The sequence below is a fragment of the Aythya marila genome (assembly GCF_965140915.1).
Source record: "Aythya marila genome assembly, chromosome: 1".
Lineage (NCBI taxonomy): Eukaryota > Metazoa > Chordata > Aves > Anseriformes > Anatidae > Aythya > Aythya marila.
In genome coordinates, this window is record NC_139042.1 from 66,494,334 (window position 1) to 66,516,133 (window position 21,800).

Below are 21,800 nucleotides of genomic sequence, written 5' to 3' on the forward strand. Positions count from 1 at the left end.
GTTCAATTAGTCCTTTTAACTAATGTCATAGCTCGCTCTGAGATGTATGAATGTACACAGATGGAATCAAGTTTACAATTTTTAGCTCAGAATAATACAAGTTTTAATGGAGAAGTAATAGCCTTGTAATAGGGATGTAACTCAATAATGAAAACAACTGCTGCTCAGTGTGTCACCCTGCTCATGATGAAAGTGCCATGATGAAAATGGAAACACACTAATACTGAAAACAGATTTCATTTTATTTTTTCTCTGAACCTAGGACTGCCTGACCAATCAGCTGTGGAAGACCAGTTACTTCTCACAATTTTTCATATCTTACTTTTCCATCCACCATACATAACTCAGAGGTGCTAAATGAAAACCTGAACTGAGAAACTGTTTCCATCATAAACAGCGACACATCCAGCTCTTGTCATCACAGTCTGAGTGTTCTTTGAGTCTATCTAGTCTTTCTAAATCTACCTCTGATATATCTGCATACCAGTCACATTAATTCTTAGCTGATGTTATGTTCAATCATTTTTCAGCATTATCTGTACCTGATGTCAAAAAAGCAGGTTCCCAACTGATACCATGTCTGTAGGACCCTCATAAGATTTTCAGAAGCACTGGAATATTCAGGTTGCACATTTTGCAAACTTTCCTCCATATCATACCATCACATAGTAATTCAGCTTGTAAGGGACCTCTGGAGGTCACCAGGTCTGGACAATGCTCTCAGACATCTCATTATTATTAGTTTTTGGGGTGGTGGTGGTGGTCCTGTGTGGAGACAGGAGTTGGACTTGATGAACCTTGGGATTACAACCCAGTCCAACTACATTGCTCAAGCATGGCCATCTAGAGCAGGTTGCCCAGGACAGAATATCTCCAAGAAGGGAGACACCACAACCTCTCTGAGTAACTTGTGTCAGTGCTTGGTAACCACACAATCATCGTACTTCATATTAGCACTGACATCAAGAGGTTCACAAAGTCAATGCTCATTCCTGACTCTTTGATATTTCCTTGTTGCCAGCAATACACCATACACTTGTCAAATATGAAGTATCCAGAAAGCAGTTATATTCCACAAAGACACTTTTGTTTCTTCACAGTATATTATAAGAAATTCAGCACTGGATTTTGTGCCAGATTCTGAGATGCTCTTCACAGGTATGGTTGTCAGGAAATTATAGCAGTATGCAGGTTCTGAAATGTTCACTGTGAATATTTCTAATGGCATTCTTAAATTGACTTATTTCTAGTTGGCCACAATCTTTTGATACGTGTTCATCCACTAGATGGCACGCTGACTCTTCTCTACTACAAGAAAGCAAAATGATACCCTGATCCATTTTTTCAATGGCACCAAAAATAGGGGAGCACAGAAGAGAAGTTAAAAAGTATTAAATATCTAGGTGGAAGTTCTAATTATGCTACAAAAATTGTTTTTGTTCTGTGTAGTTTATGTTTTAAGCATTCAAACTCAATCTTTTATAAAATTTTTACAGTGAAATGAGATTTTGACACAGGGCAGAATTCTCTTTTGCTATTCCATTAAAGCAGGTAGCCTGGTGTAATGTGTGTGTATCCAACACAATATGAAATAAAAAATGCCAATTTTCCATTCATGTTTTCAAAAATTTAGATCTTTATTAAGCTACTTATGCTGTAAAAATATACCACCAGTCTTTTTGTACTGCCTCTTTCACATTACAAATGTGAAAATAGTTATATATAGATGTTAATTTGAGTGTGTATCTCCAATTTCTGTACTAATCACCAAAGAATATAAAGGTAATCAACAACTTCTGCATTTCTCTATCATTACTGCAGTCACATATTCACCCCTAGGCTTGGTAAAAGGTCTTTGCCACTCTCAGAATTTACCCCTTTTCTTTCTGTCAAGGCTATACTGTTCACTATTGATAAATCACATTAAGAGTTCTCAAGCATTTTTGGTATTTTTTTTCTTTTTATTTTTTTATCCTTTGTTGGCCATGAGGTTTGATGCAAAAAGATTGCCACCACAAGATCCATTTAGTGGGTTTGTTTTTCACCATCCTAACCACAGCCCTGAAGACAACAACTGAAGAGAGGTCAATGAGATATCCCCATATTTCAGAATAATCAGAATAATTTCAGAATAATATTTGTAGTCCCCTTTGCATTTCCTCATCATACTTTCTCCTCCACAACTCTTTTCCAAGTTCAAAATTCACCCCAGAAATTGTTTCCAAGATGGATACCTGGTTATTATCCTTTCTTTCTCATAAATGCCTACTACAAAATCTCTATTAAAAATCATCTCGTAATAGTATTGAAAGTTCATATTTTGTCTTGATCAGAAATTCCTGTGAAAAATCTTCATAGTGAAAACCAACAGGCTTTCCTGCCTTTATACATGACTTAGTATTAGTATTCTTTTTGTGAAAGTTCTTACCATAAGAACTATCAAAACCCCTATTGAGTCTATAATAAACCAAATCTCTTACATTGACGTAAATACATTTTGTGGATCTTCCTAAAACAGTGAAGGGGAACTAGAGGGCCCTTCAGGAATGGGTCCCAGTACTGCAGATGGTTTAGTAAGGCAGTAATAAAATGCAGCATTGTATGTTTTACAGTTGTGGTGTAGTGAGTGATGACTTCACTTTCACCAGCATTTGAAAATATAATAAATCAATGAAAAGCTCTTTAGTTTGCCATTGACCTTTATTTCACATTGAAATAAAAATCTATACATGTATTTCATACATGTTCTTCCTATTCCAAATGGCCATCCATAAGTCTGAAGTTTCATATTCAATAAAAACCTACAATGTACAATAAAAGCACTTGGTAACATTAGATATTCTGCATCTAATTTTGTCTTTTCAAGTCCATCTCTGTAGCTGATCTGAAGCTCAAAAACAAACCTTCACTGACTGTACAAAAATTCCTGTTTTTAGAACCCAAAAACATTAAATCTCCCAAGGATATATGCACTAGAACATGCTTTGATCATGCACTCCTGCACTCAGAGGGGATTTTATTCTGACCTTTGCATCTCAGGCTATTCTCTGTCAGAACAAAGTAAAGCCAGGCATAATATCAAAGCAGGAAAAAAAAAAATAAAATAATACTGACAGTTATAAAATTGCAGTCTCTATTTTTTTTCAGTAGCTTAAAGGAATGCTAGCCATGTACAATATATATATATACTTATGTAACATAAATTTTAATGTGTTATTTGTATCAGGCAGTAGTAGTAACTGTACGGTCTATCATGCCTGAAAGATTTAAAATACTACTAGCTATAAGAATTTAATTATGTGTATCTTTAATCTCAAAATCACTTTGTAATAGCTCTATAAGATAATTTCCCCTTTGTATGAGATTCATTTATGTATACATAAATATATTTATGTATATATAAATGCATATATATGTCAGTCAATCAGTATGTATGCACTTTCCTTAACACTGTATTTTTTTAAAATGCTCTATTCACATTAGTTTCAAAAGAGCTTTTACTGAAGCATCCCTACTAAGGAAAAATAAAATTTCATGATAGAAGTATGACTGTTGGAGCAAAACCAAACACATGGTGGATAAAATGAAGAAAACTGCAACATCATACTTTCTAGTCAAGTAATATAGAAGGTGTTTATGTTTGATCAACCACAGTAGAAAGGTAAAGTAAACCTGCAGAATATTCAACTATTCAGAATCAAAACTTTCAGTTATATATCCAAGTACATATAGGAAGAGTAAAGGTAGGTTTGTTTCCAATGATATGCAAAATTTTGTACACCATCTGGAATAATTCATTTGCAGAATTCTCAAAGCTCCACAGACTCCCCTCAGCCCCAAAGGCCTTCCTCTATCAGTTTATTTGATCACTACTCAATTGAAGGACTAAACAAAAAAGTGAAAAAAAAAATGCAGCCAGACATTCGAACTGCAAAATAATGTTCCCACTGAAAGCAAAAGAAGCTGCATGTATATGGTTTGACCTGACAGCATACTAGAGCTTTCTTAGACAGACTGTTCATACAGCATTAACTGAGCATGATGACCTGAGTCTCAGTGGCATAAGGTACCTCACACGTTTCCAGAACTTAGAATTGGATGACTGTGGGTGCACAGTGTGCTGTTCTTTCCATTTGACAGTACCTTGTTTCTTGATGATATATTTAAGAGATTCCTGAAGAGTCTCATACGTCTCCATCCTCTCCATTTCCAGCAAGATCACCTTTGTATTGTTTTGAATGAGGGCATTGTATAAAGCAACATGTTGATCATAAGCAAATTCTTTACAATTAAGCAGCTGGTGTGTTAAAAGAATGATCAGCCGTCTGCTCTTCTGTATCCTCTTCTCAATTGCACTGGCTTTATCTACAACGCACGAGAAAATGGTGAGACTGAAATTTCTTTTATAGACTCTTTTGTGCATAGGCATTTCATTTCCATTGCTTTTCAACCAAAAGAAACCTGTCTCACTTCAGTCAGATACAGTTTATTCATTAGAAAAAGAGATTAAAAAACTCACAGTAATCAGTTTTCTTTCAGATGTTTTCTTTAACTGAAATCTTAATATTTTCACACTGTTAGGAATTGTTAGGAATTTCTAATCCACAGGTCAAGCTCAGTAGATCTGTATTACATCAAATTTGTGCTTAGTCAATAATTTGCATGTAAGGCATCATATTCTTTCAGTTTAGTGCTCTAAAAAACAATCCTTCAGTACTTAGCCATTAAAAAATAGTCATTTGGATCCATTTGGGTGACTTCTAAGAGGCTTATTTTCCTGTAGAGGGAGTGCTAATACTCCTGAGCTATAGTGTGCTAATTTAGACGTTAACCCAACAGGGCTGGATCCAGACTTGCAGGGAATTTGATCATCACCATGACTAAAGGTATTTTTCTTTCCCACTGAAAAGCTGTTAGGGACAGTTCATTAACCACAGTTAGGACTGTGATGTTAGCTGTGTTGTACCTACAAAACTCAAGCTCTGGGCCAGCTCAGAAAGCTCCACATCTAGGATCTGCTTTTCTCAATGACCTGCTGTCCACTGCAGATGAGTACCTATCTGGTGAAATACTTGCCCCAGTCAGAAGAGTTTCCTGTGGTCAGCAGAAGGGAAACTGGAGTTGTTTTACTGGAAGTATGGGATGCTGGGCCAAAGAATCCCAAAGTGGGAGCTGAGCTAAGGAATTTTGATGTAACAGCTATTTAATAAAAGCACTCTTTATTAAACAGCTGTTATACTTCTTTAAAGGCACTTTTAAGAGACATTATCTATCATCTGCATATGTGACCTCTTTTCCTTTGCTAGAGGTTGCCAGCCCATTGTAAGGGTCTTCTCAGTCTCAGAGAGGCCCAGCATTTGCAATTCCTGGGTCAGGAAAAGACTGTTCTTACAGTAATTTGCCCATGGTTACTGCTGAAGGTAGGACACTTGGCTGCACAGAACATTGGTGCAGTGAAGTATCATCATTCTTATGATCATTTTTATGTTATTTTCTCTCTTTGTGTGTGTGTGTGCTACAGATACAGCAGCTCTGACAGTGTTTAGTTAGATTCTGTGTCAAGGAATGTAGTTGGGGCAAGCCAATGGGACCGTGAAAAGAATGGAGCAGAAACCTCTTCCTTTGCTGGGTAATACTTGCATTTACACCTCTTTCAGGCAACAGATAAGTCACAGAAAATGCCTTTAATCAGTAAAAACAGGAAACAACAACAACAATAACAAAAGTGAATTTAGGAAAACCAATGGAAGTCCAACAGCTGTGTAGTGCTGTTTGTTGCTTGAATCATTCTCTTCATCTTTTTTATTACTGGAAGAGCACAAGTTATAAATTACAAAGCTTTCCTCTGAAACCAAGAGTCATGAACTCTTCTTCAAATAATAATCCCATTCAAATAATAATCCCATTTTATATCCTTGCTGCATTTTGTTTTCTGGAAATACATGGAGTTTAATGGTGAAAAATGATGATTCATCAGATAATATGATACATATTCATGAAAGTTTACAGTAACTCAGTGGTATTTACTGATAATACTCCTGATTTACTCTGTGTTTAGCATATTTTAACTGTAAGGTTTTAGATTTGGAAATCTGATAACAAAAGAATCAAGATCAAAATCAAGGTAAACAAGAGTGAGGAGTGTATGCGTGAAGTCCATCTGCCTGGAAGCAGGGAACTTTTATGTGCTCCCCATGACAGACTGATTCTGAATAACTTTTCCACCTAAGTGTAAATATTTGGGGACTTGAAAGTGAACAAGGAAGACAAAAGCAGAAGGCTGTGAATATAAACACAAAGAGAAAAAGACAACAGTCAATGCTCAAGACATTATTAGAGTTTCAGTAAAATCAGACTGAATGAGTCAAAAAAGGAGTTATTAGTTGTTCGAGGCTGGCTTGGTGGGTCTTCATACTGCCTGGGCTACAGGCATTCATTCATGCCTTTGCACAATGAAAATGTCTTTGTTTTCAACCAAGAGAATCCCTGTTAGTCCCAGTCTGCATTTCAGTTGCACGCTGTGCTCCATTTTCTCCAGGAAAGTTTAAGAATACCATCCCAAAACAGAATATTACCTAAGCAGGTGGCATAAATTTCTGCCATTAACATCTTTGTGGGCCAATGTTAGTTCCTTATTCTGAAACTCACATGATAGTTATAGTCTGGATCAGCAATTCTTGCTTTTTTTTTTGTTTGTTTGTTTGTTTGTTTGTTTGTTTGTTTGTTTGTTTTCATTCTTGTTGCAGTGTTTTTTCTCAAGTCCAGGCAGAACTTTTGCCACTTGTCAGAAGAGAACATCGAAGATATTGGCCCAGATCTGGGCAAATGAGTCACATCTGGTCCAATGCAGATGATTTTAGCAGTGTATAACTCAGAATGGGCTATCTTTGGTTTCATGCCTGTTTTATGACAAGAAGAGAACATGTGGTCCACAGAACACCAGAGCACAAGACAGACAATTAAGCCCTGGAGGAAAGCAGATAATATCTAGATGACAGCTAATATGAGAGTGTAGGGTTGTCCTTGTGAAAATTAACACAGATTAATTAACACAAATTCATTTTGGATGACAAGGAAATGGGAATAGAGAACACAGATTGTCTCTTGAAGTAGCTCTGGGAATTGTAAAAAATGAAAGTAGGTCATCTCTGTGAACAGAATCTGAACTTCCTGTAACTATGGCATCCTTTGTCACAGGTTGAAAAACCCTGAGTGATAACAGCAAGGTTAATTCTTCAACTTTGTGGTTTTCTTCTCTTGGTATCTTGTAGGCCTACTCATGAATGGTTTGTCATGGCTTTGCCCAGACAGTGGCAATGCAGAGTTACACAACCCAAAGAATAGGTGTATGTCTGAGAGTCACACTTTGAGTCACATTTCCTGCATCACCCAAGAAGTTGATAAAAAATTTCTGTCCCCAACCTACAACTTGCTTTTCATAGAACACCAACAAGCACAAAGTGCCATTGTGTCACCCTGCCTGACACATTAGACACACAGCTGCTGATGAGATGAGCAGCCCACTCAGGAATGAAAGGGTCTACATGTAGGAACACAACTTGCTCCAACTTAACAAGTAATGCAGTGCATTATCTGAGTTGAAACTCACCTTCTCCGGGATAAGTATCTCTACCATAAATGCATAATTTATATCCACATTTATTTTCTAGAATATCTGGCATAATTTGGTGTACAAAATATTCCACAAAATTAGCCTCATTGCCGTAGCTTCCGGGGTAGATCACATATGCATCATATATCTTCCCATCTGCAAGGTAGAGCAAGAGGAAAGTGCCTTCTGTTAACATGAATTAGAGCTGTCTATTGTAAAGCTGAGTAAAATAACAACTATACAGTCTTTGAAATAGATTTAAGTAGATCTTCCTGATAATTATAATGACGTGCGTCTTTGGATACATGTTTGGAAATCAGAGACTGTGCTCATTTTGTGTTTTCCATGCTGAACTGTTATGTCTTATGCATTTGCTGCTTTGGAGAATTTGACTGCTGCATTCTGAAAGCTGTATCTTATGGTGTATAAAATAAGAGTTCAATTAATCAATGCATATTAACATGAAATAGAGATGAGTCTGATTGTTTGTTATTTCAGTGGAATAATAGGCTGCTAAATCAGATTTTCACTGTCACTCAATATTTCATGACAAATATTTAAAAAAAAAAAAAAAAAAAAAAAAAAGTGAAACCAGGATTGAATCCTTTGTTTCTGCAATACATCATTATAGAACCAATACATGGTTCTGCAGTGAATGCAAAGCACTACTAGAACTATGCTTGTTCCCCCTTATATAAATGATTTCAAGAAGCATGAGAAAGTGAAGAATAAGGCTCAAGTGTCATTTGAGTTAGTAAACAACTATCAGATTTATCTGTTTCCACATGGTTTGCCCTTTCCTGTCCTTTAAACTTTCTTATGCAATGCTTACTCACCATCTTTGACTGAGTAGGGCTGAAATATCTCCCGATAAAATAGGACAATATCAATTCGGAAGAATTGATAAAGTACAACAGAGACTGCTACTATCACTAGCAGAACTAGAAATCCAACAGTCATGAGGACATTAGGATGATCTGCTGCAAAGAAGAGAAATGAAGTGTTAGTTGCAGCCTTAGCTTCTCATATCTTTACATCTGCTATGGGTTTAAGGAGTTCACAACTAAGAAGACAAGACCTTTACCTTCCCTAGCTGATGTAGCCAGCACAGAGGCCTGTTGAACCCCTAAAGTAGAAGTGTACTGAGAGGTATACAATTAATATCTGCGAGTGTTGCACTCAGACCAAAGCTCATTAAATACCACATCTGGGAGCAATGTTTCTAAGTATTTTGCTCAACAACAATGTTCAATTACTTTGCAAGGCAGTTGAGCCCAAGCTTGACACCAGTAAGCGTCCATGCAGGGGCAAGCAGAGGCTTGGGGCATTGTTGCGCAAACAGGGTATGGAGAAACATGTGCAATTAATAAAATCTGCAAGATAAGAACAAAGTACACAAGACAAGCAGGAAAACAGAACAAGTCTGGCCTTAAAAATAAGATAAACTATGGCAGTGGCAGATGAGATTCTCCTCCTTCTTTTCCTTTGAGGGTCAAAGAGCATAAAAAAACTACGACAAGTAAGGAAAACTGGGAAGAAAGAAGTCATCCACTGCAGTTCCAGCTTCCCTCAAGGAAGAGCTCTTGAATCCAATCACCTCATCCTCAGAGATGAAAGCTATCAAAGATGGCTGTCATCAGCTTTGTGCTATCATATGCTCACAGTATAGCTATTGTGATTATCGCTCTTCTAGGGAACAGCTATATCTTCTAGGGATTGCTATATTTCTATAGCAATCCAGTCAGATATTTTCCTGTAATTGCCTGTTTCTCCTCTCTCTTTGTGATTCGCATAGCAGAAGCCAGTCTAGATGTGGGCAGCCTCTAGATGACATCTGGTTCTGCTGCAGAAAAAAATGCTGGGAGATAGAAATGAGGTCATTGTGTGCTCTCTCCAGTTTAGAAAGCTAGAAGCTTAATCCTCAGATTATTACACCCAAAAAGCTGAAGAGGTATTTTTGACCTATGTCCCAGACATACTGAATTCTCACAGTTTTTGGTATAGAAAACACTGTGAATTCTAGATAGCCACATTTGAAATTAAAATATTTAAAAAAATATATATACAGCAATTACACAAAGAGGAAGCATTATTCCATTGGATGGAAGATTAACAGCAATTGCCTCATAGTAGAAATATGCTTCAAAGCAAATAAAAATACCCAAATTAATTCCACCTGGTTTTAACACACAGACACAGAGCAGTTCCGTATACATTTTTCTCTGACAGATAAACCAGTTAAGAGAGTTCCATTTGCAGTCCACCTTCTTAATCTATTTATTCCCATCCATCATGATGATTCATTGTCTTATAGTTGTAATAATGCAACCACTTTGGTGACTTTTCTGTGATTCAGACCACTAAAAAGATTTGGATTAAAAAATATATACCTCCAGAAGAGTCAGAGTGGGTGACAAACTTTGACCCCAAAAGAAATGCAAATGGAAAAGTCCAGATAGCATATCACAAAAGTGATTTTAAAAGTGCATAAAAGTGACAACATGAATATTTTTTTTAGTACAATGTAGTAAATATAACAATTGTCTGGTGCAATAACTTGGTTCTGAGTATGGCTAGAACCATCCCTTCAGTCTTACAGTGAAGTTTGAGGTATGCTGCGATGTCAGACTACCTTGCCTCAGGAAAGAAATAGTCCACTGAGTGTTGGCCACACATAAATTGAAATATAGACATTCTGGCAGTACTAATTTGTGGGTCTGGCTCTCACACGGTAGACAACCTTTACAACATCCCAGCTGGTGGACAGTGTTCACATGTGCTGGTAGCAACTCTACCCAGACCAGCTTTATACAGGGATCAGATTTTCAGGGCTTTGCCTCCCTCTGCCTGCAAAACATACACAAATCACACGTGGCTACAGCAATAGGCTGTTCACCAGCACCTGAGGAGCTACATGTCACAGCAGTCTGTTGGGCCAGTCTCAACTTTCTCTACAAAAGAGTCAGCAAGACACAGTGGAACAAATTGTAGATTTAATGCCGCCAGCAAGCTACCAGGTGAACGCACAGACTACCACCACCAAGAAGCAATTCCAGAGCTTCTCTTGGACTTGCCCTAAGTGAATGAAATAGGATTAAATATATATCAGTGAAGAGTCTCATATATTGATATTTACAGGTTCCCTAGCTTCTCCAGGAGATGGTGAATAAGTCAGTACATTGAGTAGTACCTCTGGAGACAACCTTAAATTAAAGCATTAATTAATAAATCCCTGAGAAATGCCACTGAAAAGCTAGATAAACAAAGGTTTTGCAAGTACATTTTCCAGTTCCCTTAGTAGGAAATGAGACAAATCTGACATGATTTTCACTCTTCTTGTTTCTTTCTTTGCCATTTAAAGGGAGAAAGAAACATCCAGCCATCAGGCACCTGGTGAAAAATACCCCCACAAGAACTATGAGATTTGCAATTGTTTAGAAAACAAATAGAAAAGAAACAGGTTCCAACAACAACAACTTCTGCAATTATGAACCTAAAACAAGCTGTTTACACTTGGCCTTGCAGTGATTAGACCAAGTCCGGGAAAAAAAAAAAAAAAAAAAAAAAAAAAAGATAAATTTCCTGTGCTTATAAAACTTGTAAAGCCTCAGACAAGAATCTCCACAGTGGTCTGGCACCTCCTGACAGATTCTGTAAGAACTGCATATTTTTCTAAATTTAATTTCTAAAGAAAACACACTTCCAGATAGCAAAGACATAGGTCTGGATCTGGAATTCCTGGCCACATCTTTTTACTGAAGATGAGATAAAATGTTAGGTACAGCATTAAATAACTTTGAGGAAAAACAGACCTGATGTGCTGGGATGAACTCTATCTCTTCTCAGAACAACTGGAATTTCAAGCATTCTCCAGAGCAGAACATTCACACCAGAAGGATTTGTGGTACCCCAGACATTTTACACTTCTTTGCAGATGAGAATTGAGCAATGCCCAGGGGGAGATGAGACAATACTTGTGCGTCAGAACCATGAAACACAACCACCAGTTATTTAACCAGCCCTGAATGAAGAAAAATCTCACCATGAGCCAGCAATGTGCACTTGCAGTCCAGAAAGCCAACCTTATCCTGGGATGCATCAGCAGCAGCATAGCCAGCAGGGCGAGGGAAGTGATTGTCCCCTTCTGCTCTGCTCTTGTGAGACCTCACCTGGAACCCTGTATTCAGCTCTGGGGACCCCAGCACAAGAAGGACCTATAGAATGAGTCCAGAGAAGGGACACAAGGATGGTTGGAGGGCTGGAGCACCTCTCCTATAAAGAGAGGCTGAAACAGGCTGCCCAGAGAAGCTGTGGATGCCCCATCCCTGGAGGTGTTCAAGGCCAGGATGGATGGGACTTTGGACAGCCTGGTCTGGTGGAAGGTGTCTCTGCCCATGGCAGGGAATTAGATGATCTTTAAAGTCCCTTCCAACCCAAACCATTCTGTGATTTCATGAAGAACTAGAAGCTAGCGGCAATTTATTTGTTAATAAAAAGGTAAACACTTGGGAGATATTCTGACAGGTTCTGAATTCCTGAGAAGACAGATTAGATGTGATGCTGAGGTAATGTTCTTGTCCTGATTGAGCTGTGCTGGTAGAAAGAGTTAAAACTTCCAGTGTTTCTCCACTTGTCATGGCTTCCCTGTCAGGGGTTGACGGTGTCGTGCCACCTCCCACCACAACCCTGACAGCAACGCATTTACCCACTGCAGTTATCAGTGATCTGAGCTGGCTTGGACACCAGCACTGTGGTGCAAGGAGGTGGTATATTCCAGCATGAGAGACATCAAGCGGCTGTGGAGGGTAACATAGTTTAGCTGCAGGCAGAGTTGCTGCCTCTTGCCAGGTGTCCAGTAAGACTAGCTACATCTTGGCCAGGAAAGGAGGAAGAAATGTAATGAAAACTTTTTGCAAATTCCTTATACTGACCATACAGAGAAGTAATGGAGATGATCTCAGAGCACATCAGAGATTGTGTCTTGTGGCAGGGGGAGAATGTAAAACATGGGATGATCACCATCGCTGGGATTATAAATGGAGGCACAGGATTGAAAGATCTGGAGGAAATGAGACAGCCCTTGTCATGGGCTAATACTAAAAGGTATTACTTTAATTACTAATTGCTTTAAGGTATTAAAACCATTATGAGACATAAATGGTATTTTTTTATGAGCTAGTGTTAGTAAAGGAGTCAGAAGATACCAAACAGCGTCGGGTAAAGTGGGGAGGGAAAAGACAGGAAATAATTTTGAAGGAAGGGTTTCATATTGTCCTTTCCTGGCAGTATTTAGTATTTTTGTTTGTCATGGAGACAAAACCAAACAGCTGACTCTGACTCTGACAGAAACCCCATATTTTCTCTTCACTCCTCTCTGGCAATTAGTAATTCTTATGTAGGTGACAACTGTTAACAAATCAAATTGCTAAAATTCGTTATAAAGATACTGCTAAAAATGAGCTAGTTCTTAAAGTATTTGATTATGACTGAGAAGATTAGATTTAATTCCTGGTTTCCCAGGAAAATTTCTATGTGGTGATTTATTCATTCAGCATTTTTGAAGACTGTAAGATGGAACAGATTCAAGCAGAGGAGCTTAAATGCAGTCACCTACAGCATCTTTGTTTCCTTCTTTAACCTGCCACCTGTGCTGCTAAACACAATTTAACTAGTCCATGCAGTTTCTGCAAGTAACTTCAGTAATAAATGCACCATCTATTGATCTCTTACTTCCTATCACAGATTTGTGCTACAAATAATAACAATGTAACCCATACTAAAAAACTTAGGGAAAAAAAAAAATCACAATACAGAGAGGAAACTTGTGTAAAAAGCACAATAACAGACAGTAGCTAGGAGACGTGAGTTATGCTGTAAGAAAAACTAAGAGATGACCATAGATATAAAAAAAATAAATAAAAATCATCTAAAACAAAAAGAAACAAAAAAGAAGAGTACATGTCTTTATTACACATTTACAAGATGTGAGGCACAAGACATCTATGCAGCACTTTCATTATACTCAGAGGCAAGCTATCAATGTTTTAGAAAATATATTGCTGAACTGTATGAGGAGCAAGTAAAGAAAATTAAAGCAGTGCACAGCCATTTCTGGATTTAGCCTTGCTCACACCAACAGTGATGAGGAGTAGCAGAAGCAGGCATCTTGACAATAGCAGCAACAAGAAAGGCATAGACATCCACATAAAATAGGCTGTTGCAAAGGGTGTCACAGTCAAGAGTTTTCCTGAACATTTACGGATGACCTATGGATAAAAATAAAATAAGATTTGTCTACAGCAGAAATAAGGTTTAATGAATCACTTCACAAATATGGAATATCAAATATACTTGTTCCTTCATGCAGCCTTTCCTTCTTCTAGTTTGCAGTATAGGGTCAATAAATGATTGCATTGACTGAACTAGAGTGAACAGGAAGTGTTACTCAGTTTCCTTCCCCTTCATGGTAAGTACATTCCCACACTCATAACTTGGCACACTTCTGAAGTGTGCCCAGCCTCCTGAGAGAGGCCACGCTCTCACTCACCCAGTAATATCCAGCCAGAACATCCCCTCTCACCTTCCGCTAGGGAATTCTGGGCTACCCTCCTCAATGATGCTCCCTTCTCCATTATAAATCAACTACATCCCGTCTAGTCTAGGCTGCAGCACAGAATTATGACTCTGCTTGAAGCCATAATCCTGTAGGCAGTTAGGAACAGTCAAGAAGACAGCAGGACATGTAATTGTGCAAATCCTGTGATCAAAATAAACTTGATTTTACTCATTCTCATAAAAAACTAATCCCTAATCTTAAAGGCCGTGGGATTTCATCTCAAGGTGGTTCAGCCCATCTGAAGGGATAAGAGAGGAAACCATTGACCACCACTCCTGTCATAAGAATCAAACTTAGTGATTTGGCAACAATTCAGGGATTTGACCATCCCTAACAAAAAATTCCCATAACTGATAAAGACAATCCCACCATTCACTGACCTTAATTCTCCTTCTCCAGCAGAAATGACTAGAACAATGCATTTCAAAATGAAACCGAGAGAAAGCCTTCAAATTGTCACTCTCATCTCTGTGTGGCACAGAGTGAGCTCAGTGGCACTTAGAGGGAGAGGGCAGGAATATCCTAGAAAAGGTTATTCTTGTCACATGGGTGGTGCACTGTTCTGCTCTGCACATTTAATCTCTCACTGATACCATTTTTCCTTCCCCCAAAGCAGAATTTACACCAAGGCCTTTCATAGCCTAAGGAAGCCACAAGAACTTGGCCATTAATTTGAAGATGTAGGGAGGATGAAGACTGGTTTTAATTCTAAACAACAAACTTTCTTACCAGCAGAAAATAAATAAAATTTAAAAATAAACATGCAAAATAAATTTAAAATAAAAATAAAACCACCAATGTATTTCAAATTGAGAGTTAAGTATGTAAGAAAACAAAATGAACAAATTCTACCCTTACATTGTGCTTTGAGTTGTAATGTCACCGTGGCCCTTGTATTTCCCATTTCATTCACCACTACACATGTGAAATTTGACTGCAGATCCTCCTCTTTTATTTCACTGATGTGTAAAGTTGCCTCTTTGTAATATTCTCGTGCTTGTCCTTCAAAACTAATAGAGAGAAAGAGTTGGTATTGGCTACTCTTAAACAAAGTTTGCATTAAGAAAAGGATTATTCCACATTATATGTACTTACAAATGAGTTTCTTCATGAAATCTTGAAGTATCTGTGTATATTACTGGGTTGTTATCCACATCCCATGAGACAACACCTATAGGCTGTTTCTTAATCCCCAGACGGGCCTGACATTTCAGAGACAAAGGAGCACCTAACCAAGATTCAGAGAGCTGTAAACATTCCTCGATGTAAAATATATGTAACATATAACATTATTTTCCTCATAACATCTTTTTCTATAAATCTCCATATCACTTTTGATTTTACCTTAGCAATTTTGACATATTTCTGAGTTAACCTAGAGAAAATGTTGCATAGGAGGGACTTGAAATAGTAAATGGAGATATTAACAAAATATCTAATACATTAACAAGGATTATAAAAGGAATTATTTATATATGTTACTGTGAAAGGAAAGTAGACTTTACTTGTGATGCTTAACACAACTAATCAACTATTGAGGAGTATGGAAAGGAAATGCTAGTTTACATACAGACATATGAAAATAGCATAATTTAATTTCAGCATACAGTATTTCACTTGTCTTGTTTGCTGATTCTTATCTTGGATTTTATTCAAACTGGACAAGACTAGAGCAAACTAGTCCAACCAAAACTAAAACAGGAAACGTCCTACGATGTATTTGCCATCAGGAAATATTTATTCCAGAAAAAAAAAGAGTCACTGTTGCACTGGAAGAAAATATAATTAAAACTACTTTTATTTATTTTATTTATTTATTTTATTTATTTTTAAAACTATTAAAATTATTTCCATGTTAATCTGCATCAAAGCAGGGCTTAGATAAGGTTAACAAATTTTATAATTTACATCCTGAATTGGTAATAAGGATCACGGAGAAGTCCTTTCAGTTCTGCAAAGAGGATATAATAGACCCAGTACAGAAAGTATTTTCTAGATGTTAATCAAATTTACTTTACTTTTAATCTTATTTTTCTTACCTAATTTTACTTTACTTTTAATCTGTCATTGCAAGATTACATACTGTCCGAGAAGGTTAGGCAGAGCACAGAGAATATTAAAGACTAGCCATCTGGTGCACTAATTCTGAGTGACAAAGAAACTGGAGGAAAGAAGAAAAAAAAAAAAGAACAGGAATACAAGCCTACATGAAAAGGAGCCTGAGCCCAGGTCCCCCAAGGTAGATGCTGTTAGAGCAGTCTTGCTGTAGGACAAGTGCTGGAGGGCAGAAACTGTGGAACTGTAATTGTGATCCCAGCTCCCAGTGGCCCAGATTCATCCTACCTCCCCTGGGAGACAGGCTTCTTAGGCAACCTATTAATGTTTCAGATGGGCAGAGTCACTTTCTGGAGAAGCCCATCTTTCTCCATTGACTATACAAAGAAAGAACGTAGATGGCCCTTGCTCCTACCACAAGTTACAAGGGGTGAAGAATCTGAACCATGGAGAACATCCCCAGTCCTAAACAAATGGGAGACAGGGCACATGTTCTGCACCAAGAGCTGTTCAGCCTACTATTTGCTTGTTCAGTCCCTGGTTCTTTCACCCCTCGATCAGAGCAATCTGCTCAGTGCCAGCCACCATGGCAGGACCAATGACTAGTCCCTTGTTCTCATTCATTCATCAGCAGAGATGCAGCTGCTATGTCCCGACCAGAATCACAAGTAAAGAGTATCTCTAGTTGCTCTGTCTTTCTCTCTTACCGTCATTCTTTCTTAAGGATACCACCACGCATCTATCCTCTCTTAAGGATACCATCAGTTTCAAAGGGTTTAGTTAAGGCCCTCTTTGAAGTGCATGGAAGCTGTCACACTTTCAGCTGAGATGTGATAATTGACCATGTGAGTTATCCTAGTTTATCCCAGTGAAAGTAGAATAAACTATTTAAGTCCTGAAATTGCTGCTTAATGCCTAAGCATTACCCTATCAGTTATTCCTAACTTCACATCTCTGCCTTGGGGTGCATGAAATCTGGTTAAAATTACAGTGAAAAAAAAAAAAAAGAAAAAGAAAAAAAAAAGTAATGAACATTTCCATAATTAATTCTTCAAGATCCCCATGTTCATTAGGCCATCACAAACTGTTTTAAAAGCAATTTAAGATCTGTACTTACCAAGCTCTACTTCTATCACATCTTTTTCTTTTGGAAACAAAATTTGAGCAGGTAGAGACAGGTGTTTTGCTTTAGAAATTAAAGAGAGAAGGAAGTATCGATTAGAAAGTTTTGAAATTTCATTTTGTAAAATAATGACTATCATTTGTACTGATAATGCTTTAGCATCTTGAAGTAGATTTGCAAACATTACAACGGTGCTTCACATTCCTGTCAGTGTTATCTGATTTTATTCCTATGACCAGATATTTTTGGTGAGACAGTACAAGTCAATAGTCTAAATATTTTCTGCCTGTTTGATTTTTACATTTGTACATAAAGAGCAAGGAAAAGTTTCAGTTTCTCAAATACTGTTTTTAGATGCTGAGTGGGAGGGGAAAAAAAAAAAGCTAATATTGGGAGTTGCGTGTTTTCTCAGTTGCTAATTTTGTTTTTAAATGAAATTCCTTCAGACATTTGAGAAATGACTCCTATCCATGATATGGAATAGCTAGAATATACACTTCTGTGCAATATATGACATACAGTCCCACTTCCCCTGATGCCTGCCTCTGTTGACTTCTGTTCCCAACGTTGAGCACATCCGGCTCCCTACACACTGGTGCTGCACACAACCACTCCCTCTTACATCTGTCTTCCCTCACACTGAACATCCCTTGCCACTAGCTTTTAGGAGTGCTTCTTTTCTTCTGATATTCTTACGTTTCATCTCCAGTAATAATTGATATGGGCAGGTCCCAAACTACATCCAGATGCTTCAGTTAGGCATCTTTTTCCCGTGTTGTATTTTGCTTCTTTTCTTACCATTCATACTGTTGCATACATCACACTCCAAACACATGGCTTGCTATCCTTTCCCTCATTATAAGCTTTTCCTTCTCAAGGCACCTCTGTAAATCCCATAACAATATTTCCCTAAAAAATCTGTAAGAACATATTTAGCACCACTTTCCCAGGCTGCCAGAAAAGCCATTCTCTTTATTTATCCTAACCATGTCTAAGTTTCTTTAGCCGGATCTGAACTTGGAGAAATGCAGAAATTTCGTAGCTTGCTGACAATGCTAAGCATTTAGATGCTGGCATTCAGAGGCAGAATATCCTCTGGGACAGCATGGATCTGCAAGGCAACGGGGATTTACATCATAAACCAATATTAACAACATGTAACAGCTTTACTCATCCAGCATAATAATTTTAAGGGCTAATAAGAAGTCAAGAATGATGCTGTTAATTATTTTGAATGGTAAAAAAAGCAGACTCAACAGACCACTCTGAGATTTCACATGTTATGTTGCAATCTTTTCTTTCAGAATTATTTAAAAAGCCAGATTATCTTTGAAATGAAATAATCTGTCTAGATGCAACAAAGATTTGTGTAATTTTAGGTGGCTTTGTGCCAAATAAATAATAGCTATTTCCGTTATAACCCAAGCAGAACAAAATTCTTGACTGGTTAGAAAAGTTTTAATGAAAGTACATTCAAACAAAAATGGAATGCTAGGCAGAGATTGTCATGTAGACCAACAGGGTATTACATGGAAGACGCGGAGAAAAGGTGTGGCGCCTCCTAAACTACCATATTAGCTCTTGGCTCAAATCTCTTCTATCCAACTCAGAATAATTGGAACAAACTCTGCTACTGAGATCTGGGTACAGCAGCAAAAACTAATCGAGGCTTCTACACTCCAGATCAGTATCTCTCCCATAAAGTTGGGCATCTTCCAACAACAAACAGTTGTGATGTCGGTCTGCAAATGAACATTATTTAGTTTCGCCAAAAAAATTATATATATATATATATATGTATTGATCTTATTGCAGAATGAAAACACATTTTGAAGTCTTGTAAGTTGATGCAGTCTGGCACTGCTGATTGCTGGCATGCTCTTCCCTGACTGCCATCAAAATTCAAGGCCTCCCTGAGGACATTGAATCCTAGAAACACCCCTAGGTCCACACAACTCAGCTATGATGGACACTTTCAAATTAACAAAGACAGTAATCACGGAGCTCCATTAATTTTCCATCTATATATGTCCCTCATTTTATCTCAGTCAACAGAAATCTAAAAGTTTTTTTCTTTTCTTTTTTTTCTTTTTTTTTTTTTTTCCGGTCCAACTATAAAATAAATGCTAGATAATCAAGATGGGGCAGCAGGTATTGAGTTGTATGCCATCACCATATCAGTGATCCAGAGATCACCAGATTGTCGCTAGCTAAGGTCCTTCTTCCTGCCAAACAAATATAAAGTGGAGCTTTGTGGTAACCCACAAAAAAGACCCTTCACCTCAAAAATATGAGCCCTGCCAACTGCAGCAGGAAACCAGAGCCCTCAGAAAATGTTACCAAGAAAACAAATGTGGACAGGTCTGACTGTATCTCCAGCTTTCTCCTTTGGAATTCCCTCCCACAAAATTCATCTAAAAAAAAAAAAGTTGAGCTAAAGTTTCATTAAGAAGATATAACTAACCAACCAAAGATATTTTTATTTATTTATTTATTTATTTTTGGTAATATTGTACAAGGAGTTTCATTTCCTTTAAGGAGATGATAATCTTTTCTACTTTAGCAAGCTAGAAAATGACTGTCTTACCTTCACTTATAAAGATCCTTGTAGCCGACACATTGAACACATTTCCTCTGTGAGTGTAGGTAAAATGGCAAGTATAATAACCATCATCCTCCTTTGTCAAGTCACTAATAAAAATATATTTATCTTTCTTCAAATATCTCTCCCCCTGAAGAGGTCTGCAATCCTGGAAAAGATAGCTTTCTTTATTTGGCTGCAAATAACTTCTCACAGTAATCTGATCTACAGCTGGCACCATCAGGATTTTCTTTACCTTATACCACTGGATCATAGTAGCATTCTTATAATTGTCAAATGTAGGACAAACAATTTTTCCACTTCTAGTGTCATTTGGATAAAGTATCCGGCTTGGGAAACATATTCCTTCCTTGTATGGATGCACCTTCACGCTCATGTTGAACTCTTTTGTGCTATTATTCGGGCTTTAAGAAATGAATGAAGGTATTTTAATGACAGTATTATTATATGGAATAGAATGAATATTTGTAACATGTGAGTCTTGTTTTAAAAGCACATGTGTGGTTACTATATTTTGATTGCATATTGATTTTTACTGGGCCTGTTATAAAAATAACAATTGCAGAATGAAAGTTAAATAAATTTCCATACACCATCAAAATCACATAATTTGCACAGATAATAATCAAAATGTATTTTTAAAATACTTATGCTTTTTTTTTCCCCAAATCTTAAGTTTTTATCTTTTTAATATTCTACTTACTAATGTGTAACACAAGTATAGTTTCCAGAATCTTCTACAGAATTTGGCAGAAACCAGAGAAATCTTCCTAATGAAAATATTCGTGATCCCTCTTCTTCTTCGGGAATTATTTTCTTAGTGTCTGTGTGATACCAGGTGACTTTCACAGCTGAATTTCCTCGGGGACATTTTACAACTAAAGCCTCACCGTCCATTGCATCATCTGCAAATGAACAAAATATTAAAATCTCAGATGAATTAAACCTTATTCATATTGAAGACTGAGGAGACCTTAGCATTTCTGGATCAGTAGGCCATTCAAATGCCTCTAATACCATCCCCAGGCTTTCAGAGATAATGAAAAGCAAATGAATTCCCAGTAGATTTTTTTCAAGAAACAAAACAAAACAAAATGTTCTTCTTCAGTTATGAAGACTATGAAGACATGCAAAAATAGTGTGTGGGACAGAAAACAAACAAACAAACAAAAATACCTGGGTTCAAAGCAGACATATAGTTAAAAAAAAAAAGTTTTAAATTGGAAAGTATGATTGGTTGAAATGAACTCATGCAAATCTTTGCTTGAAATCCTGTATTTATTCAAAGCAGAGTTCTAAACATGAATATTTCACAAAGAAAAGTATTGGTTTTAATAGTGTTTTATAAACTTAGCTTTCCATACTCTGGTAACAATATTTATTTACATAACAGAGGGGATTTTTTGCTATACCTTTTCAATGCAGAAAATGGATAAAAACAACAACAAAGAGAAGAGCTTCTTTCTTAAAATCATGAAAATGTGAAGAAAAAAAAATGCAACAGACTGAAAGGAAGAATCAGATGAAAAGTTGAAGACACCAGAGAGGAATGAGAGGAGTAAGCAGAGGAGTAAACAGCTTGGGAATAAAGAAATAAAAATTAAAAAGAAAAAAAAAAAAAAAAAAAGAAAGAAAAAAAAAAGTTGGGCATAAGGAACTAATTTTTAATTAAAGAAACTGCATGTATTTTTGAATAAACTTTTGAATACTGAAACTGGTCCAGAGAAATTTGAAACAGGCATTTTGACAGCTATTTAAGTGCCCTGCTACCTGAACTGTAAACTGACTTCTG

General features: G+C 37.1%; 1 protein-coding gene across 9 annotated transcripts in view; it reads right to left on the reverse strand.

Annotated features, from left to right (window-relative positions):
• IL1RL1 (interleukin 1 receptor like 1) overlaps window positions 1-21,800 on the reverse strand; it is a 31,442-nt gene that overhangs the window by 2,350 nt on the left and 7,292 nt on the right. For 4 of the 9 annotated variants that reach the window (XM_082755361.1, XM_082755362.1, XM_082755363.1 and 1 more), the window contains 9 exons: window positions 20,712-20,913; window positions 20,244-20,412; window positions 19,994-20,156; window positions 17,401-17,469; window positions 15,324-15,456; window positions 15,087-15,238; window positions 8,449-8,592; window positions 7,610-7,768; window positions 2,525-4,365 (listed from right to left, as the gene is read on the reverse strand). In XM_082755361.1, the coding sequence (XP_082611487.1) occupies window positions 4,019-4,365; window positions 7,610-7,768; window positions 8,449-8,592; window positions 15,087-15,238; window positions 15,324-15,456; window positions 17,401-17,469; window positions 19,994-20,156; window positions 20,244-20,412; window positions 20,712-20,913 (1,538 nt within the window). In that variant the 3' untranslated portion in view covers window positions 2,525-4,018. Of the gene's footprint in view, window positions 1-2,524; window positions 4,366-5,904; window positions 6,281-7,609; window positions 7,769-8,448; window positions 8,593-12,835; window positions 13,879-15,086; window positions 15,239-15,323; window positions 15,457-17,400; window positions 17,470-19,993; window positions 20,157-20,243; window positions 20,413-20,711; window positions 20,914-21,800 lie in introns of those variants that run through there. The other 5 variants (XM_082755366.1, XM_082755365.1, XM_082755368.1 and 2 more) reach the window with 5 other exon arrangements.